This window comes from Ochotona princeps, chromosome 24, assembly GCF_030435755.1.
Source record: "Ochotona princeps isolate mOchPri1 chromosome 24, mOchPri1.hap1, whole genome shotgun sequence".
In the NCBI taxonomy this organism is placed as follows: domain Eukaryota; kingdom Metazoa; phylum Chordata; class Mammalia; order Lagomorpha; family Ochotonidae; genus Ochotona; species Ochotona princeps.
The window spans coordinates 26,603,822-26,621,991 of NC_080855.1; the positions used below are offsets into that span (position 1 = coordinate 26,603,822).

General features: G+C 59.3%; 3 protein-coding genes across 3 annotated transcripts; 1 reads left to right on the forward strand and 2 right to left on the reverse strand.

The window, feature by feature from the left end:
* Positions 1-2,353, reverse strand: LOC101529782 (2-acylglycerol O-acyltransferase 3-like). Its single transcript, XM_004587189.2, has 7 exons — positions 2,245-2,353; positions 1,945-2,052; positions 1,793-1,863; positions 1,339-1,543; positions 897-1,071; positions 425-627; positions 1-337 (listed from the first exon to the last, which is right to left on the reverse strand). Exons 1-7 carry the CDS (start codon positions 2,351-2,353, stop codon positions 183-185), a joined length of 1,026 nt encoding a protein of 341 aa, XP_004587246.1. The 3' UTR covers positions 1-182.
* A 4,519-nt stretch (positions 2,354-6,872) lies between these two features.
* Positions 6,873-13,388, reverse strand: PLOD3 (procollagen-lysine,2-oxoglutarate 5-dioxygenase 3). Its single transcript, XM_004586960.4, has 19 exons — positions 13,072-13,388; positions 12,707-12,798; positions 12,427-12,563; positions 12,176-12,339; positions 11,931-12,043; positions 11,775-11,838; positions 11,339-11,436; positions 11,128-11,229; positions 10,869-10,994; positions 10,652-10,773; positions 10,438-10,542; positions 10,170-10,295; positions 9,774-9,915; positions 9,564-9,677; positions 9,366-9,434; positions 8,967-9,071; positions 7,938-8,084; positions 7,543-7,668; positions 6,873-7,333 (listed from the first exon to the last, which is right to left on the reverse strand). Exons 1-19 carry the CDS (start codon positions 13,181-13,183, stop codon positions 7,178-7,180), a joined length of 2,220 nt encoding a protein of 739 aa, XP_004587017.2. The 5' UTR covers positions 13,184-13,388; the 3' UTR covers positions 6,873-7,177.
* A 20-nt stretch (positions 13,389-13,408) lies between these two features.
* ZNHIT1 (zinc finger HIT-type containing 1) lies at positions 13,409-18,015 on the forward strand. Its single transcript, XM_004586961.2, has 5 exons — positions 13,409-14,118; positions 16,913-17,083; positions 17,334-17,413; positions 17,525-17,694; positions 17,778-18,015. The coding sequence occupies exons 1-5, from the start codon at positions 14,097-14,099 to the stop codon at positions 17,797-17,799; spliced, it is 465 nt and encodes a 154-aa protein (XP_004587018.1). The 5' UTR covers positions 13,409-14,096; the 3' UTR covers positions 17,800-18,015.
* Positions 18,016-18,170: the final 155 nt, after the last annotated feature.

An 18,170-nucleotide genomic window follows, 5' to 3' on the forward strand; every position in this document is an offset into this window, starting at 1 on the left:
CCCTGGTGGGAGAGTCAGGGTCCTGAGCCCTAATCGCAGGTACAGCTCTGCAGCACGATAGGACAGGACAGGACCAGACCTGGGGCGCTGTGCCAGGTCGTACTCACTTCCACCACAGGCTTTATTGGATGGAGCAGGGCAGCAGATGGGGTCTCAGAACTCCATGGTAGGTGAGCCCACGCCTAGCGGAAGGTGAGGTGTGTGGAGGCGGGGACACCACAGCTTTCCTTGTGCTCCTCAAACAGTCGCTCCAGGGCCTCCATGTAGAGTCTGTGGTAGTGGTCAACCTGCTCCACAGTCGGTACGCTGAGCTGGGGCACGGGGATGGGGGCGCCCACTGCAGGTGAGGGAAACACAGGTGAGCCAGAGGCTGCCAGTGTCAACATCCCCATGGCTGCTCCCTCCTCTTTAGGTGGGCACTCACCCACAGTGGTCATAGGCTTGGGGAAGGGCAGGAGACCCCAGAAATTGCGCGAGAAGATACTTCGGCCCCAGCAAATGCACAAAGGCAAGCCTGTGATCTTCTTGTAGGTGACCTGCCACATGTACTGCCAAGAGCCCCTGGGAAAAGCCTTACATTTAAATATGTCATTCTCCCCAAATGAGTACATGGGCACCAAGGAGGCTCTGCAGAGAGAAGAGTCACAGTGAGGCCTTGGAGTGTCCACCCATATCGAGCAAATTGGGGAACAGGTCCCTCCCCAGGACAAGTCAACTGATGCTACTGTCCAGGACTTAGAAGCTCATGAATGTATCTGCATAAAACATTAGGAAAGCAATCCTCACCTGTGTGGACAAATGCCTGTGCAGTGGCTTTATATGTACATTCTTTCGGTGGTCATCACTGTGGGCCCACAAGGCCACCTGCACCACCCTATACCTACACGTCCACTCACCCGTGTCTCAGCGCCAGGCGAATGAACCCTTTGCGATTCAGGAGTTTGAGGCAGTGCCTGCCAGGGGCCGTGTACAGAGCCTCCCGAACACCCCCAATGGTGATGACCACTGCCTTGCCCATCTGGGGCTGCGACAGGACAAAGTCCAGGCTGTGACGACTTGCAGGACGCAGTCCTGTGTCAAGAGCAGGTGGGAAGCAGTCAGGACTCCACTCCGGTTTCCCTCTTCCCTCCCTGTGTTGTTGAGCGCGGGAAAGGGGAACCCCACTTCTGTTATCTGAACCATTGTCCCCTCCTCTGAGTAGACTAGGGACCATGCCCATGCTCATGCAGGTCTTGTTCTGGACCATGACGCAGGCTCTTGGGACAGGGGCAGGGGGAAACTTTCCCTCAAGGGGAAAACTCACTGCCCCACCCCACCCCCATTCAGCATGAAGCTCACCAATGAGCATGATGTAGTCCCGGAACACAGGGATATAAAAGATGCCAGCCAGTGTGGCTATCCAGGGCTGCAGACCCGGGAAGCGTCGGGAGAAGCTGTTGCACTCAGTGAGAATGTTACAGAAGGGTGCTGTGGTCATGATCCCATGGGGGTGGGCTCCCAGCACGTAGTTCTGGTTGGGGGGCAGCTCTGCTGTCTTCACCAGCTTGACATGATTGGGCAGGAGGAGAGGAGGGAGGCACAGATGATAGGACACAGCTGGAGGTGCTGCCCTCTGCCCCAGCAGACCTCAGAGCTTAGGGTTCTGGGATGGGCTCAGGGTCCACCTCTCCACCCCCTGCCCCTTTGAGTCCTTTGGCAGCAGAGTTCAGGCTGCAGGACAGGGAAGGATGAGCAGGTGCAGGGGTGTGGGTAGAGGAGGGACGAGGCATCTCTGGGGAGGGTAACCCATCACCTTGATGGGGAAATAATCCCTCTGGTGTTTCCAAATTTCCCAGTGCCTTGTGCTATCATTCCGTCTTCCTCCTGTGGGCAAGAGATCTGGGTGGTAGAATGCCTGAGGCAGCCTCCCCATCTCTCCCCACCTGGAGTCCTGCCTGAGCTCACCTTGGCTAGGGGTGTCCCGGTCCAGGTAGATCCACATCAAGTAGAGAACAGTCAGAAACCAGAGCCGTGTGAAGAGCATGTAGATGAAGAGGACGATGGAGAATGGAGCTAGGGAAATTGAGATAGAACAACATATTTCCCTGGGAACCCAGATTTTCATCCCAGCCACGTGCCTTCCCCCACCTGCAAGAACATCCAAGCAGGGACACCCCCCTCCTTGACCTAAGACTCCAGGTCAGCAGCCGAGGCATCCTCCTCCCATCCTTTCCCATGTAGCAACCCAGCCTCCCCTCTTCTCACCCAGCAACCAGAAAGCCAACACATAGTGGAGGGCACCCAGTGCTTCCAGCCTCCGCTTCTGCAGGGTCTTGGTGGCGCGGCAGGGCGGAGGTGCTGTGGGGATGTCCATCCCAGCAGCTCCCTTGGGCTGCAGAACTCAGGCAGGGTCTCAGGTGTCCACTGTGTGGCTGGTGAGCTGCCTGGGTCTGGAGCCCCAGTGTCTCCAGGCTCCTCTGAGACGGATCTTGAACCGATCCTGGATCTGTTAGTGTGGGCTGGTCCCTGGGAGGAGCAGGGCAGTTTGCCCACTGTAAGGGAGGGAGACACACCTGTGCCAGAGATTGCTGCTGTCCAGGCCACCCACGGCCACTTCCTCTCCTGCACCTGGACACTCGCCTGACTCTGGAATGCAAGACGGAGTCTGAGACAGGGCTGCCCTTGGCACCCTGATCCCAGTTCACACCATCTTCCTTTGCTGTTCTTACCCAGGAGAAATCTAGGCTGACAGCTCCTCTAGGGCAGGAGGAGAGGAGGGAGGCATAGAGGACAGGTCACTGCTGGAGGTGCTGCCCTGTGCCCCAGCAGACCTCAGAGCTCAGAGTCCTGGAATGGGCTCAGGGTCCAGCCCTCCACCCCCTGCCCTTCTGTGTTCTTGGGCAGCAGGACTCAGGCTGCAGGACAGGTTAGGGTGAACAGGTGCAGAGCAGGCAGGAGAAAGGGAGGAGGGACTATACAAGAAAGGGACTGTAGAAGAAGTCCCTCAGACCTCCCTGGCTACCTGGCTTCTCACAAAACATTAGGCTATAGGAAGGGGGAACCCCACATCTGAACCCTTCCAAACCCCAACAGCATTCAGGATGGGTCCCAGCACTGTCAGTTGGAAAAGGGCACTGCCTGGCACTGGTGGGGAGCTCCCTGGCCAGGAGCTGCTTCCCCTGCTCACTGTGGGGCTCACCCCCAGCCAGAAAACAGTCCTAGGTGACTGGGACAGATATGGCACCAGCCAGTGTAGCCACTCAGGGTTACAGAACAGGAAGTGCTGGAGAAATCACTGCACTACAGATTTCCATGTGCATGATTCTGTGGGGATGGGCTCCCAGCACGTAGTTAAGCTCAGGGGGCAGCTCTGCTATCATCACCAGCTTGGCACAGTTGGGCAGGAGGAGAGGAGGGAGGCATAGAGGACAGGTCACTGCTGGAGGTGCTGCCCTGTGTCCCGGCAGACCTCAGAGCTCAGAGTCCTGGAATGGGCTCAGGGTCCAGCCCTCCACCCCCTGCCCTTCTGTGTTCTTGGGCAGCAGGGCTCAGGCTGCAGGACAGGTTAGGGTGAACAGGTGCAGAGGAGGGAGGAGGAAGAGAGGAGGCATCTCTGGGGAGCATGATCCATCACCCGGATATGAAGATAAGCCCTTTGTTGTTTCCAAATCATCCTGTGCCTTATGCACTCAAACCATTTCGCCCTGCTGGCAGAGATCTGGGTGGCAGAATCCCCAAGACAGCCTCCCCATCTCTCCCCACCTGGAGCCCTGCCTGAGCTCACCTTGGCTGGTGGTGCCCCAGTCCCGGTAGAGCCCCATCAGGTAGAGAACAGTCAAAGACCAGTACCACGTGAGGAAGGAAGAGCAGAACAGAAGTGCAACAGGCTGGGTGAAAGGCAGGAAGCAAAAAAGGAGTTCCTCTGACAACCACAGTACCTCCATCCAGCCACCTCCTTCCCTGCCACCTGCATGGGACAGCTTCCTGGGGCAATCCTCTGCCTTCACCAGGCATCTATGCCAGTAGCACAGCTTTCCTCCCTGCAGTCCTTTCTCCCATGGCACCCCTGCCTCCCTGCTCCCATCACCTAAGTCAGCACCAGAAGGCGCCCACTGCTTCTGCAGGGTCTTGGTGAGGGCAGGAGGACAGAGGTGCAGTAGAGACGTTCATCCCAGTAGTTCTCTTGGCCTTCAGAGATAAGGTAGGATTCTCTGTGCCAGCATGCAATGTGTAGTTGTCAAGCTGTGTAGGTCTGTAGCCACAGTTGTCGCCAGGCTCCTCTGATCATTTACCATCCCAGGTGAGTAGATCTAGGCTGGTTCCTAAGAGGGGATGGAAGGGGATGGGGTATGTAGGGGAGGGCAGCCCCTGGGTGTTTAAGCCCAGGGACAGCAGCAGGCCAGGAGTGCAGGCAGATGCAAGGAGCCCAACTGGGACTGGGCTGGGTAGGTCTTTGAGTGTCCACCTCTTTGGAGGGGATCCCCAGGGAGTGTCGTGTCCACGCACAACTCCCACTGAGCACGTAAACACATAAATCAGGTCTCTTGACACCTCTAAGCTCACCCACATGCACCGAGGGGGGTTGTTGGGGCCAGATGGCGGGAGGTCCCTCTTAGTGACGTGTGCTCTGTGTTCCTGCAACAGCTGCCTGGAGTACCTTACCTGTGCCCTGCCTGGCTCCAGGCTCCAGTGTCACAGCCATCAATGCAGGTGTCAACAGCAGTCACTGAGAACAGTGACAGAGTTCATGGCCTACGCACTGACTGTAGGGTCAGGCAAAGCTCCAGCTGAGCCAGGAGATCCGGCCCAACCAGGACAGGTGAGGCATTTGACTGCTTTGTGCCGGTGCATGGAAAAGCAGTGGGGGCCCCAGGTAGCCGTGAAACTGCGACAGGGCCGGGCTTCCTGCACGCATGACATAACCAGGAGCCTGTTGCATTGGCAAACTGCCAGGAAGTTTGAGTTCTTCTTGAACAAAAAGACCTGAGCAAGAGAACCTCCCCTCAACAGGAGTGTGGTGGATAGTGGTACGGCTGAGCCCTGGCCCATGGAATTGAGCACCCTACCCATTGCGCAGATTGAGTGCTCCTGCCCTGGCCACCCTCACCCCCATTTCAGAGCCAAGTCTTGTTGGGTGCCCCAGGTCTTGCCTCCAGGGGGTCCACCCACAGCCAAGTTGGCCACCTACCCACCCTCTGGCCTGGACAGCAGATAGCGCTGGCTTACCCTGGCGGGGATGGCACAGAGCCAACCAAGCAGATACACCTGCAGGACTCCCTGGGAGGCCCCACCCACCACGACTCCGTTGGGAGGCAGCGGGCAGAGGGTGTCTGCCCCATTGATCTGACACTAGAGGAGTCCCCAGTCTCCTTCAAACCTTTATCCTACCAAGCACCCTCAGTGAGATGAGGAAGCCATCCCAGAAATGTCTCCAGCCTGTTTGATGGTCACACCAGGCAGAGCCTCCTGCCCTGGGTGCCCTTGTCTCCAGGGAGCCAGACCATGAGGGAAACCCCCAAGGATCCTAGCCTGGCCAGAGTTGAAGACCAAAGCTATCAGGGCCACCTGGGCTAGAGGGGACAGTGTAGCCCCCATGACCCCTCTGCCCCCCTCCTTGGGCCCATTGTCTTCATCCCCTTCCCTCCCACAACAGTGGCAAGGGCCTTGGATTCCTCCTTGTGGTGATGGGGAAGGGGTACATCTACAACTCATGCCTCTGGGGACTCACTGAGTCCCAAGAAAAAGACCCACTGAGAGACTCACCTTCAGAAGGGGCTGCCGGAGCCACTAGCCTGGGGAAGGGTCGGGCACTTGGACACCCACAGCATACAGTACTCTCCCCTTCTGGCCCAAGCCACCGGTCCTGGTCCCACCCACGTGTCCAGTCTTTTTACTGCCCTACTTGGGAGGTCGATCAAGGAAGTGGGGGTGACCACTTAAGCTCAGGGAGCTGTGACCCACTGGAGCCCTTGAAATGACCAAGGGCTTGGCTAGGGTTGGGAATTTGACCTTTGTTGGGGAAGGGGGCAAGGTGGGACATCAGGGCTCAGCAGGGACTGGGCTAGCAGAGCTCCAGGCCACCCCGGGCAGGGCCAAGGTCCACACAGGCAAAGCTGCTCAGAAGCAGCCAGGGAACACTGGTGGTGCCAGGGCCTGGTCTGAGGGCTGCTGAGCATGTGGGGAAAAATCTGTCCAGGATGATGCATGACTCTCAGGGAAGGCTAACACGACTAGATGGTCAACTCCATCCCCCCACCCTCTGACAAGGGAGGCCCAGGCAGAAGGGGAAGAGGACAGAGGTGAAAATGAATAATGTCCTGGGACAGCTGGACAAGTGTGGTTAACCTTGGAAAGGTCTCCGGTAGGGAACAGGAATGTCATTATGCAGTCCCCAGGGAGCCTGGGAGGCTTGGCAAGAGCTTAAGGGTCTCCCAGAGCCTGTTCTCTCCAAGTCTCTCCTCCTTTGCCCGGCTGCTTCGCTTCCCCTCTGCCAGGAAGCTCTCCAGGGATGACCTTGGTACGAGTGTTGGTCCAGAGAGTATGCGTGTGTCCAGGGGTTGGAACCTCTGGCACCATCAGCGTTCCCTGGCTGCTGGGCCCTCCCTTGGCAAGGTGGTGAGGAGTGTGCAAGGCTGGGGCCTCCACCTGAACCTGCAGGGGCAGCCTGTCCTTTGCTGTGGTCCTCCTTCCGCTGTGCTCCTGGTACCAGTGGTCAAGGGTGGTGGGACACAGGGCGCAGGGAAAATGCTGGGTCCCTGCACCCGATGGGCCTCCACCTCTCCCTTTCGCTCTTCCCCCCTCTCCGCTGAGGCCAGGCAGGTCTCCCCTCCCCTACCCTTTGGGAGGGTAGGGAGTGTAGTAGGAGAAGACAGACAACCCACAGACCCGAGCGCTATAAATCCTCCTTTACTGGGAGGGAGCAGTCTTAATAATTTATCACCCAGGGCCTGCCCCCAGGAGCTCCTTTCCCCACAAACCCTTGTGGGCTACAGACGGGACAGAGGGCCCCCAGGAGGTTCCTGAGGAGGGGGCCATGTCTGCACAGTCAGTCTGTCAGTCGGTGGATCTCAGCACTGCACAGCATCCACTCGCTGAGGCAGCCAGGAGGCTGATGGACATCCCCCTTTTCTGGGGTTGGGGGATGGGGCCACCCTGAGAAGGCACAATGGTGACGGAGGCTTGGCAAAATGGCTGAGTGTCAGGGGTCGACGAAGGACACCATGATGTAGCGGGTGCCCCGCGTTGTGGGCAGTCCCTCATGGTAGTGTGTGAGGCGGCCAGGGTGCAGGAGCCCCCAGCCCTTCCGCGGGGCTGCAATCACACAGTCATAACGCAGGAAGCGGCAGCCACCACCCTGGGGAGAGTGAAAAGGGAACAGAAGAGGGGGCTGAGCACAGAGCACAGCCAGGTACAAGGGACAAGGACATTCTGGGGCAGAGGCACCCAAAGCAGAAAGGACCTGGGAGATGACACCTGCAGGGTCCTTGAGCCAGGGTGGGGGCAGTGAGGGTGCTAGCGGGGTCCCCAGGGGTGTGTGTGAGAGCCCAGAAGGAGGGGACTTACCTCATAGTCCAGGCCCTTGTGGTTAAGGGCGACATTGAGGGTGAAAGTGGAGGAGTCGTGATGTGGCCGCAGGGAGGGCTGCTCATCTGGCCGGTAGCGAACCACGAAGTTCATGACTGCCCGGGCCTGCGGGGAGCCACAGAGCAGAGGCTGAAGGGCAACTGGGAGGCCCAGGGCAGGTGGAACCACTAAGGAGAGGACAGTTCCTCTCTAGGGAGGTGGCCCAGCAGCACCTCCCTGCTAACTTATCCTGGAGCCAAACATTAATGGGGGTCCTGGGTCCCAGTTTGGAAGTTCCCCCACTTAACTATCCTCACCAGCGAGCCCCTATGTCATTCCTGGGATCCAGATCATGTAGAACCCCGAACGCAGTAATAGCAGGTACAGCAGCCTACCTTGGTATGGTAGCCAGGGAACAGGCTCTCAGTCATGGGCCCCACATATGTTCTCAGCAGCTGGAGCCACTGGTCCTCGTAGCCCACTTGCTTCATGTGGATGTCCACGGTGGGCACATTCTCGTAGCCTCCGGCCAGCCTTGAGTCCTGTGGTGTAGGCAGTGGGCGCTGAGCCAGTCCTCTTACTTACACACACACACACACACACACACACACACCCCTGATCCACTGAGCCAGGCTCCCTGCCAGGTGGTAGCACCAGTCTCCTTCTGCCTTTTGCTCCCAAGCTTTAACACCTTTGCTCTCTGCGCCTGGAACACTTCTCTTTTTCTTGGTCCCTGGCCCATAAGATCCCAACCAAGATGCCACCTCTCCCATGAAGCCACCTTGTCCCTCCAACACCAGGCTAAGGTCTGTACAGTGCAGCTGCTGTGGCTCCTGGGTTGCCCACCTGCTCTCTGGAAGCTGGGCAGTTGCTGCTACAAGCAGCAAGGGAGAGCCCACCCTGCACAATTCTTCATGGCACTGCAGGTTCCAGGCAATGGCCCCATAAAGTTTTCATGAATTAATGAATAGATGGATGGATGGATGAGTAGATGCATGAATGGATGGATAATAGATGGACAGCAGGATGGATGGGTGATGGATGGGTGGACGGATGGATGGACAGATGGATGGATGGATGGATGGATGAAGATGCATGAATGGATGTATAATAGATGGACAGAAGGATGGATGGGTGATGGATGGGTGGACAGATGGATGAATGGATAGATGGATGGATGGACAGATGGATGGATGGATGGATGGATGAGTAGATGACTGGATGGATGGATGAATAGATGACTGGATGGATGGATGGATGAGTAGATGCATGGATGAGTAGACAAATGTATGGCTGCAGCAAGACTCCCTTCCCCTTGCGTCCCCTTCTCTGTGCCCCATCCCAATTCCGTTGCTCATGATGCAACTCAGCATCCCCTCCCCCTGACAGTCCTGGCGGCTATCAGTCTTCCCCAGGCCCCTTACCTCATGTCGGCCCCCTGACCACTGGCCATAGTGCTCCATTTCCTCCACCAATTCATCGCACATCTGCTCTGACAGCAGCGGGAACCAGTACACATCCGGGCATGGCTAAGGATGGGGTGAGAGGGTGCGAGAAGGAACAGAGCTGGGGCAGAGCCAGAGATGAGAAGAGGCTGGGGAAGGGGAGGGGAGGCTGATGCAGAGGAAGGTGGGAGGGTGTAGGAGACTCAAGCTCTGAGACAGTGGTTCCCCCTTGGCCACAATGACATTCACCTCTACACAATTCTAACATCACCCAGAAACCCATGTGCCCAGAGAGAGCAGAGGAGGCACCCTGGCCAGCCCTGCAGCGGGAGGCTGCAGTACCCTCTGCTCAGCCATTACCTGAGCAGGTAGACTCACCTGTTCCACCAATCCCTTCCCTTCCAGGGCCCGGCTGTAGTTCTCATGGATGTACTGCTCCCTCCAGTCCTGGGGGGTTGGGGTGACCATGAAGTACAGCCTGTCCCCTCACTCCCCAGCCACGCAGCACCAGCATCCTCCTTGGTGGAAGAGGTGGGACACGCCTTTCCCTGAACGCAGGACCCCCCCCCCACTCACCACAGGGTTGTCAAAGATCTGCCAGAGGTCAGGGTGCAGGTGCTCAGTGTCGTAGCGGGAAGTAGCCAGGAGGCGGCCAAACTCCTGCTGATTGCTCAGGTGCAGAAAGATGCCCTGGGGACAGGGAAGAAGGCAGATGGGATGTGAGGATGATGGCCATAGCACCAGGCGGCCGCTCTCAGCAGCAGAACCCTATATGGGGGCTCTCACCTTGTCACGCAGGTTCTTACAGAACGCCATGTCCGGGTCAGTGTCACTGCCTGAGAACACCTCCTTCTGGGGCAACTCTGTCCTCAGGGTCTCCCCACGGATCACATAGGCCTGGGATATGTAGGGCACGTTCCACACGCCCCTGGAGACCCAGACATCATGGGGTGTGAGGTGTCAGCCCCCAGATTCTACCCTCCCAGCCTCTGACCCTCACATCTGGGCATGGCATTGCAGGTCACAAGCATCTGCTCTCCCCTAGCCACCCCTACACACACACACACACACATACACACACACATACACACACACACACACGCGTGCAAGATGGCACGAGTGACCTGGCCACCTCGCCTGCGCCTGGTCAAATTGGAGCGGCAGAGGCCTGGTGGCACTCACACGCGCTTGCGCTGGACCAGCTCTACGTAGTCCTCGGAGCGGGCATAGTACTCGTCGGGGCTCAGGGCTCCCCAGAAGTTGGACCAGAGCTTGCCGTGGCGGGACAGCATGGGTGCAATCACCTTCCTGCAGGCCAGGTGCAGGGAGTGAGGGTGGGCAGAGTCCCCCCGGGTGCAGGGTAATGCCAGGGGTGGGCAGAGGCCCCCAGGGAGCGAGAGGATGGATGCCAGGGACCATGGGCACTCTCTGAGCTGAGCAGGGCAGATACCTGTTCTCCTCAATGAGGACGCGCAGGGTCTGTGGGTTGGTGAGGACAACATCAGCGTCCAGGCTGAAGTAAAAGTCACACTCGGGGTCCTGCCGGCAGTTGTCCCTGAGGGAGACAAGTCCAAAGCCAGGTGAGCCCTATGGTGGGGGTGAGCCCTATGGTGGGGGAGAGCAGGAGCTGCGGGCTGCCTTCCTGCCCTCCAGTGCTCACTCACATGGCCATGTCCCTGGCTTCGCCAGGGCTCAGAGCCTCCTCCGGCCCCACCAGCTTCACGGCTGCGAAGTGGTCCTGCAGCTGTGGCCAGGCATCCGCCACATGGGGCTCATGGTACACCTCCTGGGGTTGGGGTCAGGGCACACACACTGAGTAAGTAGGTGGGGGGCCAGGGGTATGGTCACGTGGGGAGAGGCGAGCCAGGGGCATGGCCTCACGTTGTTGTGCAGAAAGAGGGTGACTCTCTCTGGGGGATAGTCCAGAAGGAGTAGGCGCTGTAGGAAGCGGGGCAGGAATGGGGTGGGCTGCTCCACGAACACAGCCAGTAGCACCCGGGGGGGAGGCTGCAAGAGATGATGCCAAGAAGAGTGGGGGGTCAGGGACCCAAACCAGTACCACCCCAGCCCCACCACACCCACCTAGGGATCAGCTCCTCACTACCTTCCCCCTGCCCCACCAGGCACACCCTCCTCCTACCTGGCCCCCCGGGAGTGGCCTCCGGTCCTGGGCACAGAACCCACAGCCTCCCTCAGGCGTCCAGCCCTTGGGGACATAGTTTCCCAGGTAGTTCAGTGGGAGCTGTTGGGGGAAGACAGAGAATGGCTGAAGCAGAGGCAGTCCCCCTGCACAGCTGCTGCTAGGGCTGCTAGGGAGGGTGAGGGTCCCTGGTGGGGAGTTGGGGCAGGACCTTGGTAGGGCCGTTGCCGTGGACTACCACGGGGAGCGTATCATAGGCCACGTTGCGGATGCGCACACGGTTCCGGTCAAACTTCAACACCACTTCATCTGGGGCGGGGAGAGGGAAGCACAGGCTTTAGAACCCCTTTTCTTAGGGTGGGAGGTGTTGCCTTGCAACAGAAATCCTCTGGACAAGGGATCCCCACTTTTCTAGGAGATCAAACATGGAGCCTGGAGTGTCCAAGCTGTACTGGTCCCCAGATGTGGCCCTGGAGAGGTCTTCTCTCTACTTAGATTCCTGCACCCATGGGTGACCAGGGACCTCTCCTGGTAGAAGCCCAGCCTGGGGCAAAATCGCAGAAGCAAAGCCCCAGGGAGGCCTCGGGGAATGCCCATGGCTGCCCCAGTTCCCTAGCCCACCCTCACCCATCGCCTCCCCTCCTCACCCAAAGCCCCATTGAGGTTCTGGAAGATGCGGGATTTGTGGTCCAGATTGAGCTTGAGTTTTTCCTGGAGAGAATTGAAGTTCATTGAAGGGGGGCCCTTCCACCCCAGCCCAGAGCCTGAGCTGTCTCAACCCCGCCAGGCCCCACCCTTCGTACCCGCAGTCCAGGGTCCAGGTAGAGGCGGGTGTAGAACAACTGGTCATCATCATCGTCCTTGTACTTCCACTGACGCACGATTTGGTGAATGGTGGGGGCGAAGCCAATGAACCCTGGGGGGTGGGGGGTTGGGGGTCCAAAGGAGGAGACGTGACCCCCAAGACTCCCAGCACCCCCACACACACACACACACACCCGGCTGGCCCCATCTCCAGCTCACAGCCACCCGCCCCAGGCCCACTCACCACCAGAGTTGAGGAATCGCTTCCCACTGCCCACCTCCGGGTACTGCTCCGCCAGCCCCCACTCAGGCCAGCAGAAGCTCTCGGCAGAAAAGAGAAGCTGGCTGCCGCTTTGCACGAACTTCTTCAGCAGCTCTGAGGGGCTGCCGGCCAGGATCACATCGTAGCTGTACCAGGACGGGTGTGTGTACAGGCAACGAGCAGAAGCCTCCATCCCACCCCAGAACCCCAGCCTCCTCCTGTCTCCCCGTTACCTGTCCACGAACATGATGACCATGTCCTCTCGTTTTGCGTACTTCTCCATTTCCTTTTTCAGCCACCGCACCTTCTGTCCTCCGCCCACCGTACGAGCCACATCACCCCCACGCCACTCCTGTCCCAGGCCCAGGGTCTGGGAGTGGGAAGTGGGGAAGGGCTCAGCCACCTGCCAGGCCCAGTCTGCCCCTCCCCAGCGGCTCTTGGCCAGGCTCAGGTTCCCCTAAGGATCCCTCCACTCTCTCCAGAGTCCCCTGAGGGGGCTGCACGCATCCTCACCCGCACAGTGTAGTTGAAGAACTCCGCGGACCGCAGGAAGCGCCGGTAGCCCTCCGTCTCAGCGGTGGCCACAGTGATCACCAGCAGTTTCTCTGTCACCGGCGGCAGGGATTTGGCACTTGGGACGCACCCATGCACCCACGCGTTTCATCTTCCCACCCCTCCAAGGAGGCCCCACTGCTGCCCCTTCCTCTTTGCACCGCCTTGGACTCCAAAGGGAGCAGGGTGGGAAAGCAAGGCCAGAAACCGCTTGCTCGCTCAGGGTGAGGAGTGGGCGAAGGGGTCCCGGCGCGATTCAGCCTCCTGGGACAGAAGCTGAACACCTTTGCCCTGCCCTTCCAGCCCGGGCACTGCCAGCTCCCCACCTGGGTTGACGGGTTTGCCGCTCCGCGGCCGGTCGGAGGCTGAAGCAGTCGGCGGCAGCAGCGGCAGCAGCAGGAGCAGCAGGAAACGGGGGTCCGGGCCGGACGAGGCCATGCCGGGCCGTGGGTTCACGCGGGGCTGAGCTGCGTTGTGCCTGGATCCCACGTCCCGGGAGGGGCTCTGGAGCCGGCCACCGGGGCTGCAGCTGGGCAGCGGGTGGAGAGGAGGCGCCTGGGCCGGGGCTCCGCCCTGGAAAGAAGACGTAACCCGAGGCCGTAGAAAAGTCGAGACGCGGGCACGGCGGACAAGGCGAAGATTGTCCCGGGGCCGGGGGTGAGGCCAGCGGGGGCCCCGGGGCGGGCTGGATCGGCCCGGCCCACGACCCGGGGCGCACGCGGGACACTGGGCCTCGCACGTGGGAGTGACCCCTCGCCGAGCGTCCAGCGGGCCGCGGGACCGAGTCCTCGCCCCGATGGGGCCCTGAGCTGCTACCGGCCGGAAGACGGGGCGCGGAGGAGGAGGAGGCCGGCCGAGGACCCCGCGCCGAGCTGCGGCTTCGGGCACTGGGGGTTCAGCTTTCGGCAGAAGCCCCCCTTGGGTCCCCTCCGATGGCCCGCCCCTCTCAAGCCTGCCCCCTTTCTTCGGCAGCCCTGCCCACCCACGCTCCTCCCTCGTGGAGATGCTCCAAGAACTGCTTTTGTATGGACTGCATCTGCAGAAGGATCAGCGGAAAATAACATTTCTCCAGAAACCGCCAGCATCACCACTTTTAAATGACCCATTTCGGGGCCCCTTTCTCCACAAAATTTGCACAGAGCACCCCGAGGCCGGAAGTAGCTTTGCCCCTATTAAACATGGCGGAAAGCTTTCCTGTCTCCAAGGAAACACCACGTAACGCATTCGAGTGCGTGCGGATGGCTGTGCGCACGCGCGGGAGCACACGCCACCGGAAGTGATGTTGCCCTTAACCAAGCCGGCGGCCTAGTGTGCCTGTGTAGTCGACACTTCCGACAGCTGTACGGCGCAAATGGTGGAGAAGAAAACTTCGGGTAGGTGACGAGTGTGGAGGTCGCTCCTTTTCTCCTTGCAGGTGTATACCAGCCATTTTTCACCCACATAGCTGTCTCAGGTTCATTTTCTGGGCCCTTGGGTCTTGGCATCGAGGCACCGTCTCCCCACCCGCATTCATTCAGGTTTTAGTGGTGTCGGCCCCACACAGGGCTATGGGAATCCCAAAACTGGCTAGCAAGCTGGCTGGCTGGGAAGTGGCTGCTGTGACTCAGGGGGTACGTGGTGGAGGGGGAGCCCAGGCGCGGGGACCCGGAAGGCTCGGGAGGAGAGAGAGAGCCTGGAACCGAGTGGGTGGAGTGGGTGCTTGGGTGCTCCGGCGGCCCTCGTGGGTGGCCTCCGTGGGGAGACCTTTCCCCCCTCTTGTGTCTGTATTCTGGTCTCCGGCTCCAGCTGACTGCCAGACCCCATCCTGGGAGGCTCTACCACCCACAAGGTGGAAGACCTGGACAGAGTCCCCCCCCCCCAGCTGTCGTTTGCAAACCAGCGGTAACAACAAGCAGCACCATCAGATTCTTACACAATGTATGTGTTTCGAGCTGGTGTTGCCACCATCTCCCGGCCAGCACGATGGCTCAGTCAGCTAATCCTTCACTGCCGGGCACCAGCATCCCTTTGGTTACTGCTTTATGTCCTGGCTGCTCCCATCCAGCTTCCTGCTTGTGGCCTGGGAAAACAGTGGAGGGTGACCCAAAGCCTTGGGACCCAGAACCCGCCTGGGAGACCCGGAGGACACTCCTGGCTTCCTGTCGGCTCAGCTTCAGCCATTGCAGTCATTTGGAGGGGTGAACCAGCAAATGGAAGATCTTGCTCTCTGTCTCTCCTTCTCACCACGTCATACCATAGTCCAGTTTGAACCCTGACCAGTCTACTTCTCATCCAGGACCCCTGGGAAAAGCAGCAGAAGATGGCCCCTGTCACCCACATGGGAGACCAGGATGGAGCTCCTGGCTTCTGGTGGCATCCACTTGGGAAATGACACGCTGATGGAAGTGACAGAAAAAGATTTTCTCTCTTTCTGATCAACTAGTTGTCAGTTGACTCAGGGCAATCACCATCCCCAAGTCACAGGTTGGGGGAAGATGACGTAATTTAGGCAGTTAGCCTTCTGTGGTACCAGCTCACAGGAGGTACCCAGCACCCTGATTTCCGCTGGCAGGCTCTTGGTAAAAATCAAAGGGCTGAAATTTGGGTTGAATTATTGGAAGCTAATAAGTAGCTGATTTGACATTAGGGTTTGTTAAGTTAATATTATTTGTGTTTTGAAAAGCAGGGCAATACAGAGAGAGGGATGATCCATCCCCCAAATGACCACAGTAGCCAGGGCTTGGCCAAGCTAAAGCCAGGAGCTGGGAACTCCATCCAGGTCTCCCAGGACATATTAGCAGGAAGTTAAACCGGAAGCAGAGCAGCTAGGACTCGAATTGGTGCTCCTGTAATAGAATTCTGGTGTCACAGTGGTGGTTTAACGCGCTGAGCCACAATACAGCCCCCGCCCCCGCGTCTTAGGCGTCCTGTATCTACAGTTCCGTTCTCTGGGAGAGAGTCTGTTGGGGCAATGTGGTTTTGCTTTTAAGCTGTCACCATGTGGGCAGGCCCGGACCCGTGACTCAGTGGAGAGGTCCTGCCAGAGAGAATGACATTTGCAGTCGCTGGCCTGCGAGTAATAGATCCCCGAGCTGGAGCAGAACTGTATGAAAGAGGACACAGGCTGTGAACGGGGAGGGGATGTCCCCACCTCCCACCTCTCACCCTGGCCTCGGTGGCTCAGAGAGCAGGGCCTGAGTCGTGTCACCAAAGGAGGGGGTGGGGACACGAGTCCAGTGTGGAGTCCAGCACTGCATGGTGGCTTTGGCCCTGGAGGTGGCCAGTGTCCTGGGTCCCCTACCACTGTGTGGTCAGGCAGCAGTCATGGCTGGGGACCAAGTAGGGGGCAGGTGGCAGGGAAGAGAGATTACCATAGCCTGTGTGCGAAGAAGGGCCTCTGTGCTCCATGGGCCTGGCCAAGTAAGTCCAAGTGGAGAGGAGGGACAGAGAGTGGGGTATCCTGGAGCTGGAGACTGCGTGAGGTTCAGCAGTAAGGCTGAGCAAGGGAAGGCAGCCTGGATGGGTGCCCCACAATTATGTTGGGAGGTTTGGCTTGGGAGACAAGCATGTCCACCTGTGGTGCGTGTTTCGCTGGACAGGAAGGCCAAGTGCACAAGGTTCCAGGGCACCTGCAAGCCTCCGCACAGCTATGTGTGGTCTGGTGGTTGCTGCTTCTGAAGTGCTTTTTATCCATGGGAAAGCCAGAGAGCTCTTCCACCCGCTAACCATTCCTCGCAACAGCCAAGGCTGGACCAGGGACCTTCCAGGTGTCCTATGCAAATGACAAGGACCCACACGCCTGCCATGACCTGCCACCTCTTGGGGGTGCAAGCAGGCTACTGGAATCAGAAGCTGGGACGCAAACCCAGGCACTGCTGCCAAGAAAGGGGACCTACGACAGACACCTGCCCTGGGCATATGACTTTACCAGTAATGAGAGCCCTTCAGGAAAGGGGTGCCTGGCCAAGGCCACAGGGGCTGGGAAATGAGCACAAGAGACTGAGCCCAGTGCAGGCAGGAAGTGAGCCAGGGGGCATTGAGCAGATGGGGAAGGCGCTGGTCTCCTGGGAGGAAACCCAGGGGTTACAAGCTTGGTGACTGCGTGAAAAGTGTGGGGTCCCCCTCCCAATTTAGGCCACCCCAGTCTCTCCTTCCTTGGTACCCCCTGTAACTCTTCACGTGCCTCAGTTCGCTCCCAGGACCCCAGCCAGCGGCGGGTGCTGGACCGGGCAGCCCGGCAGCGTCGCATCAACAGGCAACTCGAGGCCTTGGAAAATGACAACTTCCAGGACGACCCCCATGCAGGGCTCCCGCAGCTGGGCAAGAGGCTCCCGCAGTTTGATGACGATGCAGACACTGGTGAGGCAAGGAGAAAGGGAGGGGTCAGGCCGGTGGGGAAGGTGAGGGAGGATGCCAGAGCAGGTCCTGGGCTTGGGGGACGGGGATAGGGAGACTATGACCAGGATTGGAGAAGCAGAGGAGGGGCAAACGGGACTCAGTGAGGGCAGGGGCGGCCTCTGGACTCGCGGGCCTCGGGAGCTCCAGGGGTGAGGGGACTGCCTTTCTCAGCTGGTACAAACCATCTACTTGCCCTCCCCCTCCCACCCAGGAAAGAAGAAGAAGAAGACTCGAGGTGATCATTTTAAACTTCGCTTCCGGAAAAACTTCCAGGCCCTGCTGGAGGAGCAGGTGAGGAGGGAGGAGGTGAGGGCAGAACCCACAGGTGCAATGGGTGTGTGGTGCCTGCGCAGCAGAGGAGACCCCTCCTCCCCGCAATCCTGGCCCCTCTCGTCTCTGCAGAACCTGAGTATGGCAGAGGGCCCCAACTACCTTACCGCCTGTGCAGGGCCCCCATCTCGGCCCCAGCGCCCCTTCTGTGCTGTGTGCGGCTTCCCCTCCCCCTACACCTGTGTCAGCTGCGGAGCCCGGTACTGCACCGTGCGCTGTTTAGGCACGCACCAGGAAACGAGGTGAGCGTAGGACCAGCCCTGCCCCACAACGGGCACCCCCGCCCCAGGCCACACCCTCCTCCTGACTCCCTCTCTGTGCACAGGTGCCTGAAGTGGACTGTGTGAGCAGGGCTCACCCGGACAGGAAGGCTTCCTGGCCACATCACCCAAGGAGCAGCTCCTGCGGGACCAAGGGAGGAACCACGCCACGCACTCAGCCAAAGCACTGTCTCACCCACCCAGAGTGGCTGGCCCGGCCCAGGACTGCAAAGGGGACAAGGAGGATGGGGCTGGGGGCGGAGCCTGCAGAAGGCTACTTGAATAAATGATCAAGCACCCAAAGCTATACTTGTGCTGTTGTGGGATGGAGGCAACGGCCCCTCCTCTCCTCCCACCTGCACCCGCCCTCCATCCCCTCTGCGTCTCAGGGTGCATCCTCACCCTGGGTTACTGATTTGGTTTGGTTCTGCATCTTCACCTCTCCAGTTGTCCTGAAT

Coding starts and splice junctions, on each gene's coding strand:
- LOC101529782 (XM_004587189.2), bottom strand. CDS start 2,353: ATGGACATCCCCACAGCACCTCCGCCCTGCCGCGCCACCAAGACCCTG. Junction 2,053..2,244: donor GTTGGCTTTCTGGTTGCTGG/GTGAGAAGAGGG, acceptor CAATTTCCCTAG/CTCCATTCTCCATCGTCCTC. Junction 338..424: donor CAAGCCTATGACCACTGTGG/GTGAGTGCCCAC, acceptor CCTCACCTGCAG/TGGGCGCCCCCATCCCCGTG.
- ZNHIT1 (XM_004586961.2), top strand. CDS start 14,097: ATGGTGGAGAAGAAAACTTCGG. Junction 17,414..17,524: donor AGGCCCTGCTGGAGGAGCAG/GTGAGGAGGGAG, acceptor TCGTCTCTGCAG/AACCTGAGTATGGCAGAGGG. Junction 17,695..17,777: donor GGCACGCACCAGGAAACGAG/GTGAGCGTAGGA, acceptor CTCTGTGCACAG/GTGCCTGAAGTGGACTGTGT.
- PLOD3 (XM_004586960.4), bottom strand. CDS start 13,183: ATGGCCTCGTCCGGCCCGGACCCCCGTTTCCTGCTGCTCCTGCTGCTG. Junction 12,799..13,071: donor CGGCAAACCCGTCAACCCAG/GTGGGGAGCTGG, acceptor CGCCGGTGACAG/AGAAACTGCTGGTGATCACT. Junction 11,230..11,338: donor ACGGCAACGGCCCTACCAAG/GTCCTGCCCCAA, acceptor TTCCCCCAACAG/CTCCCACTGAACTACCTGGG.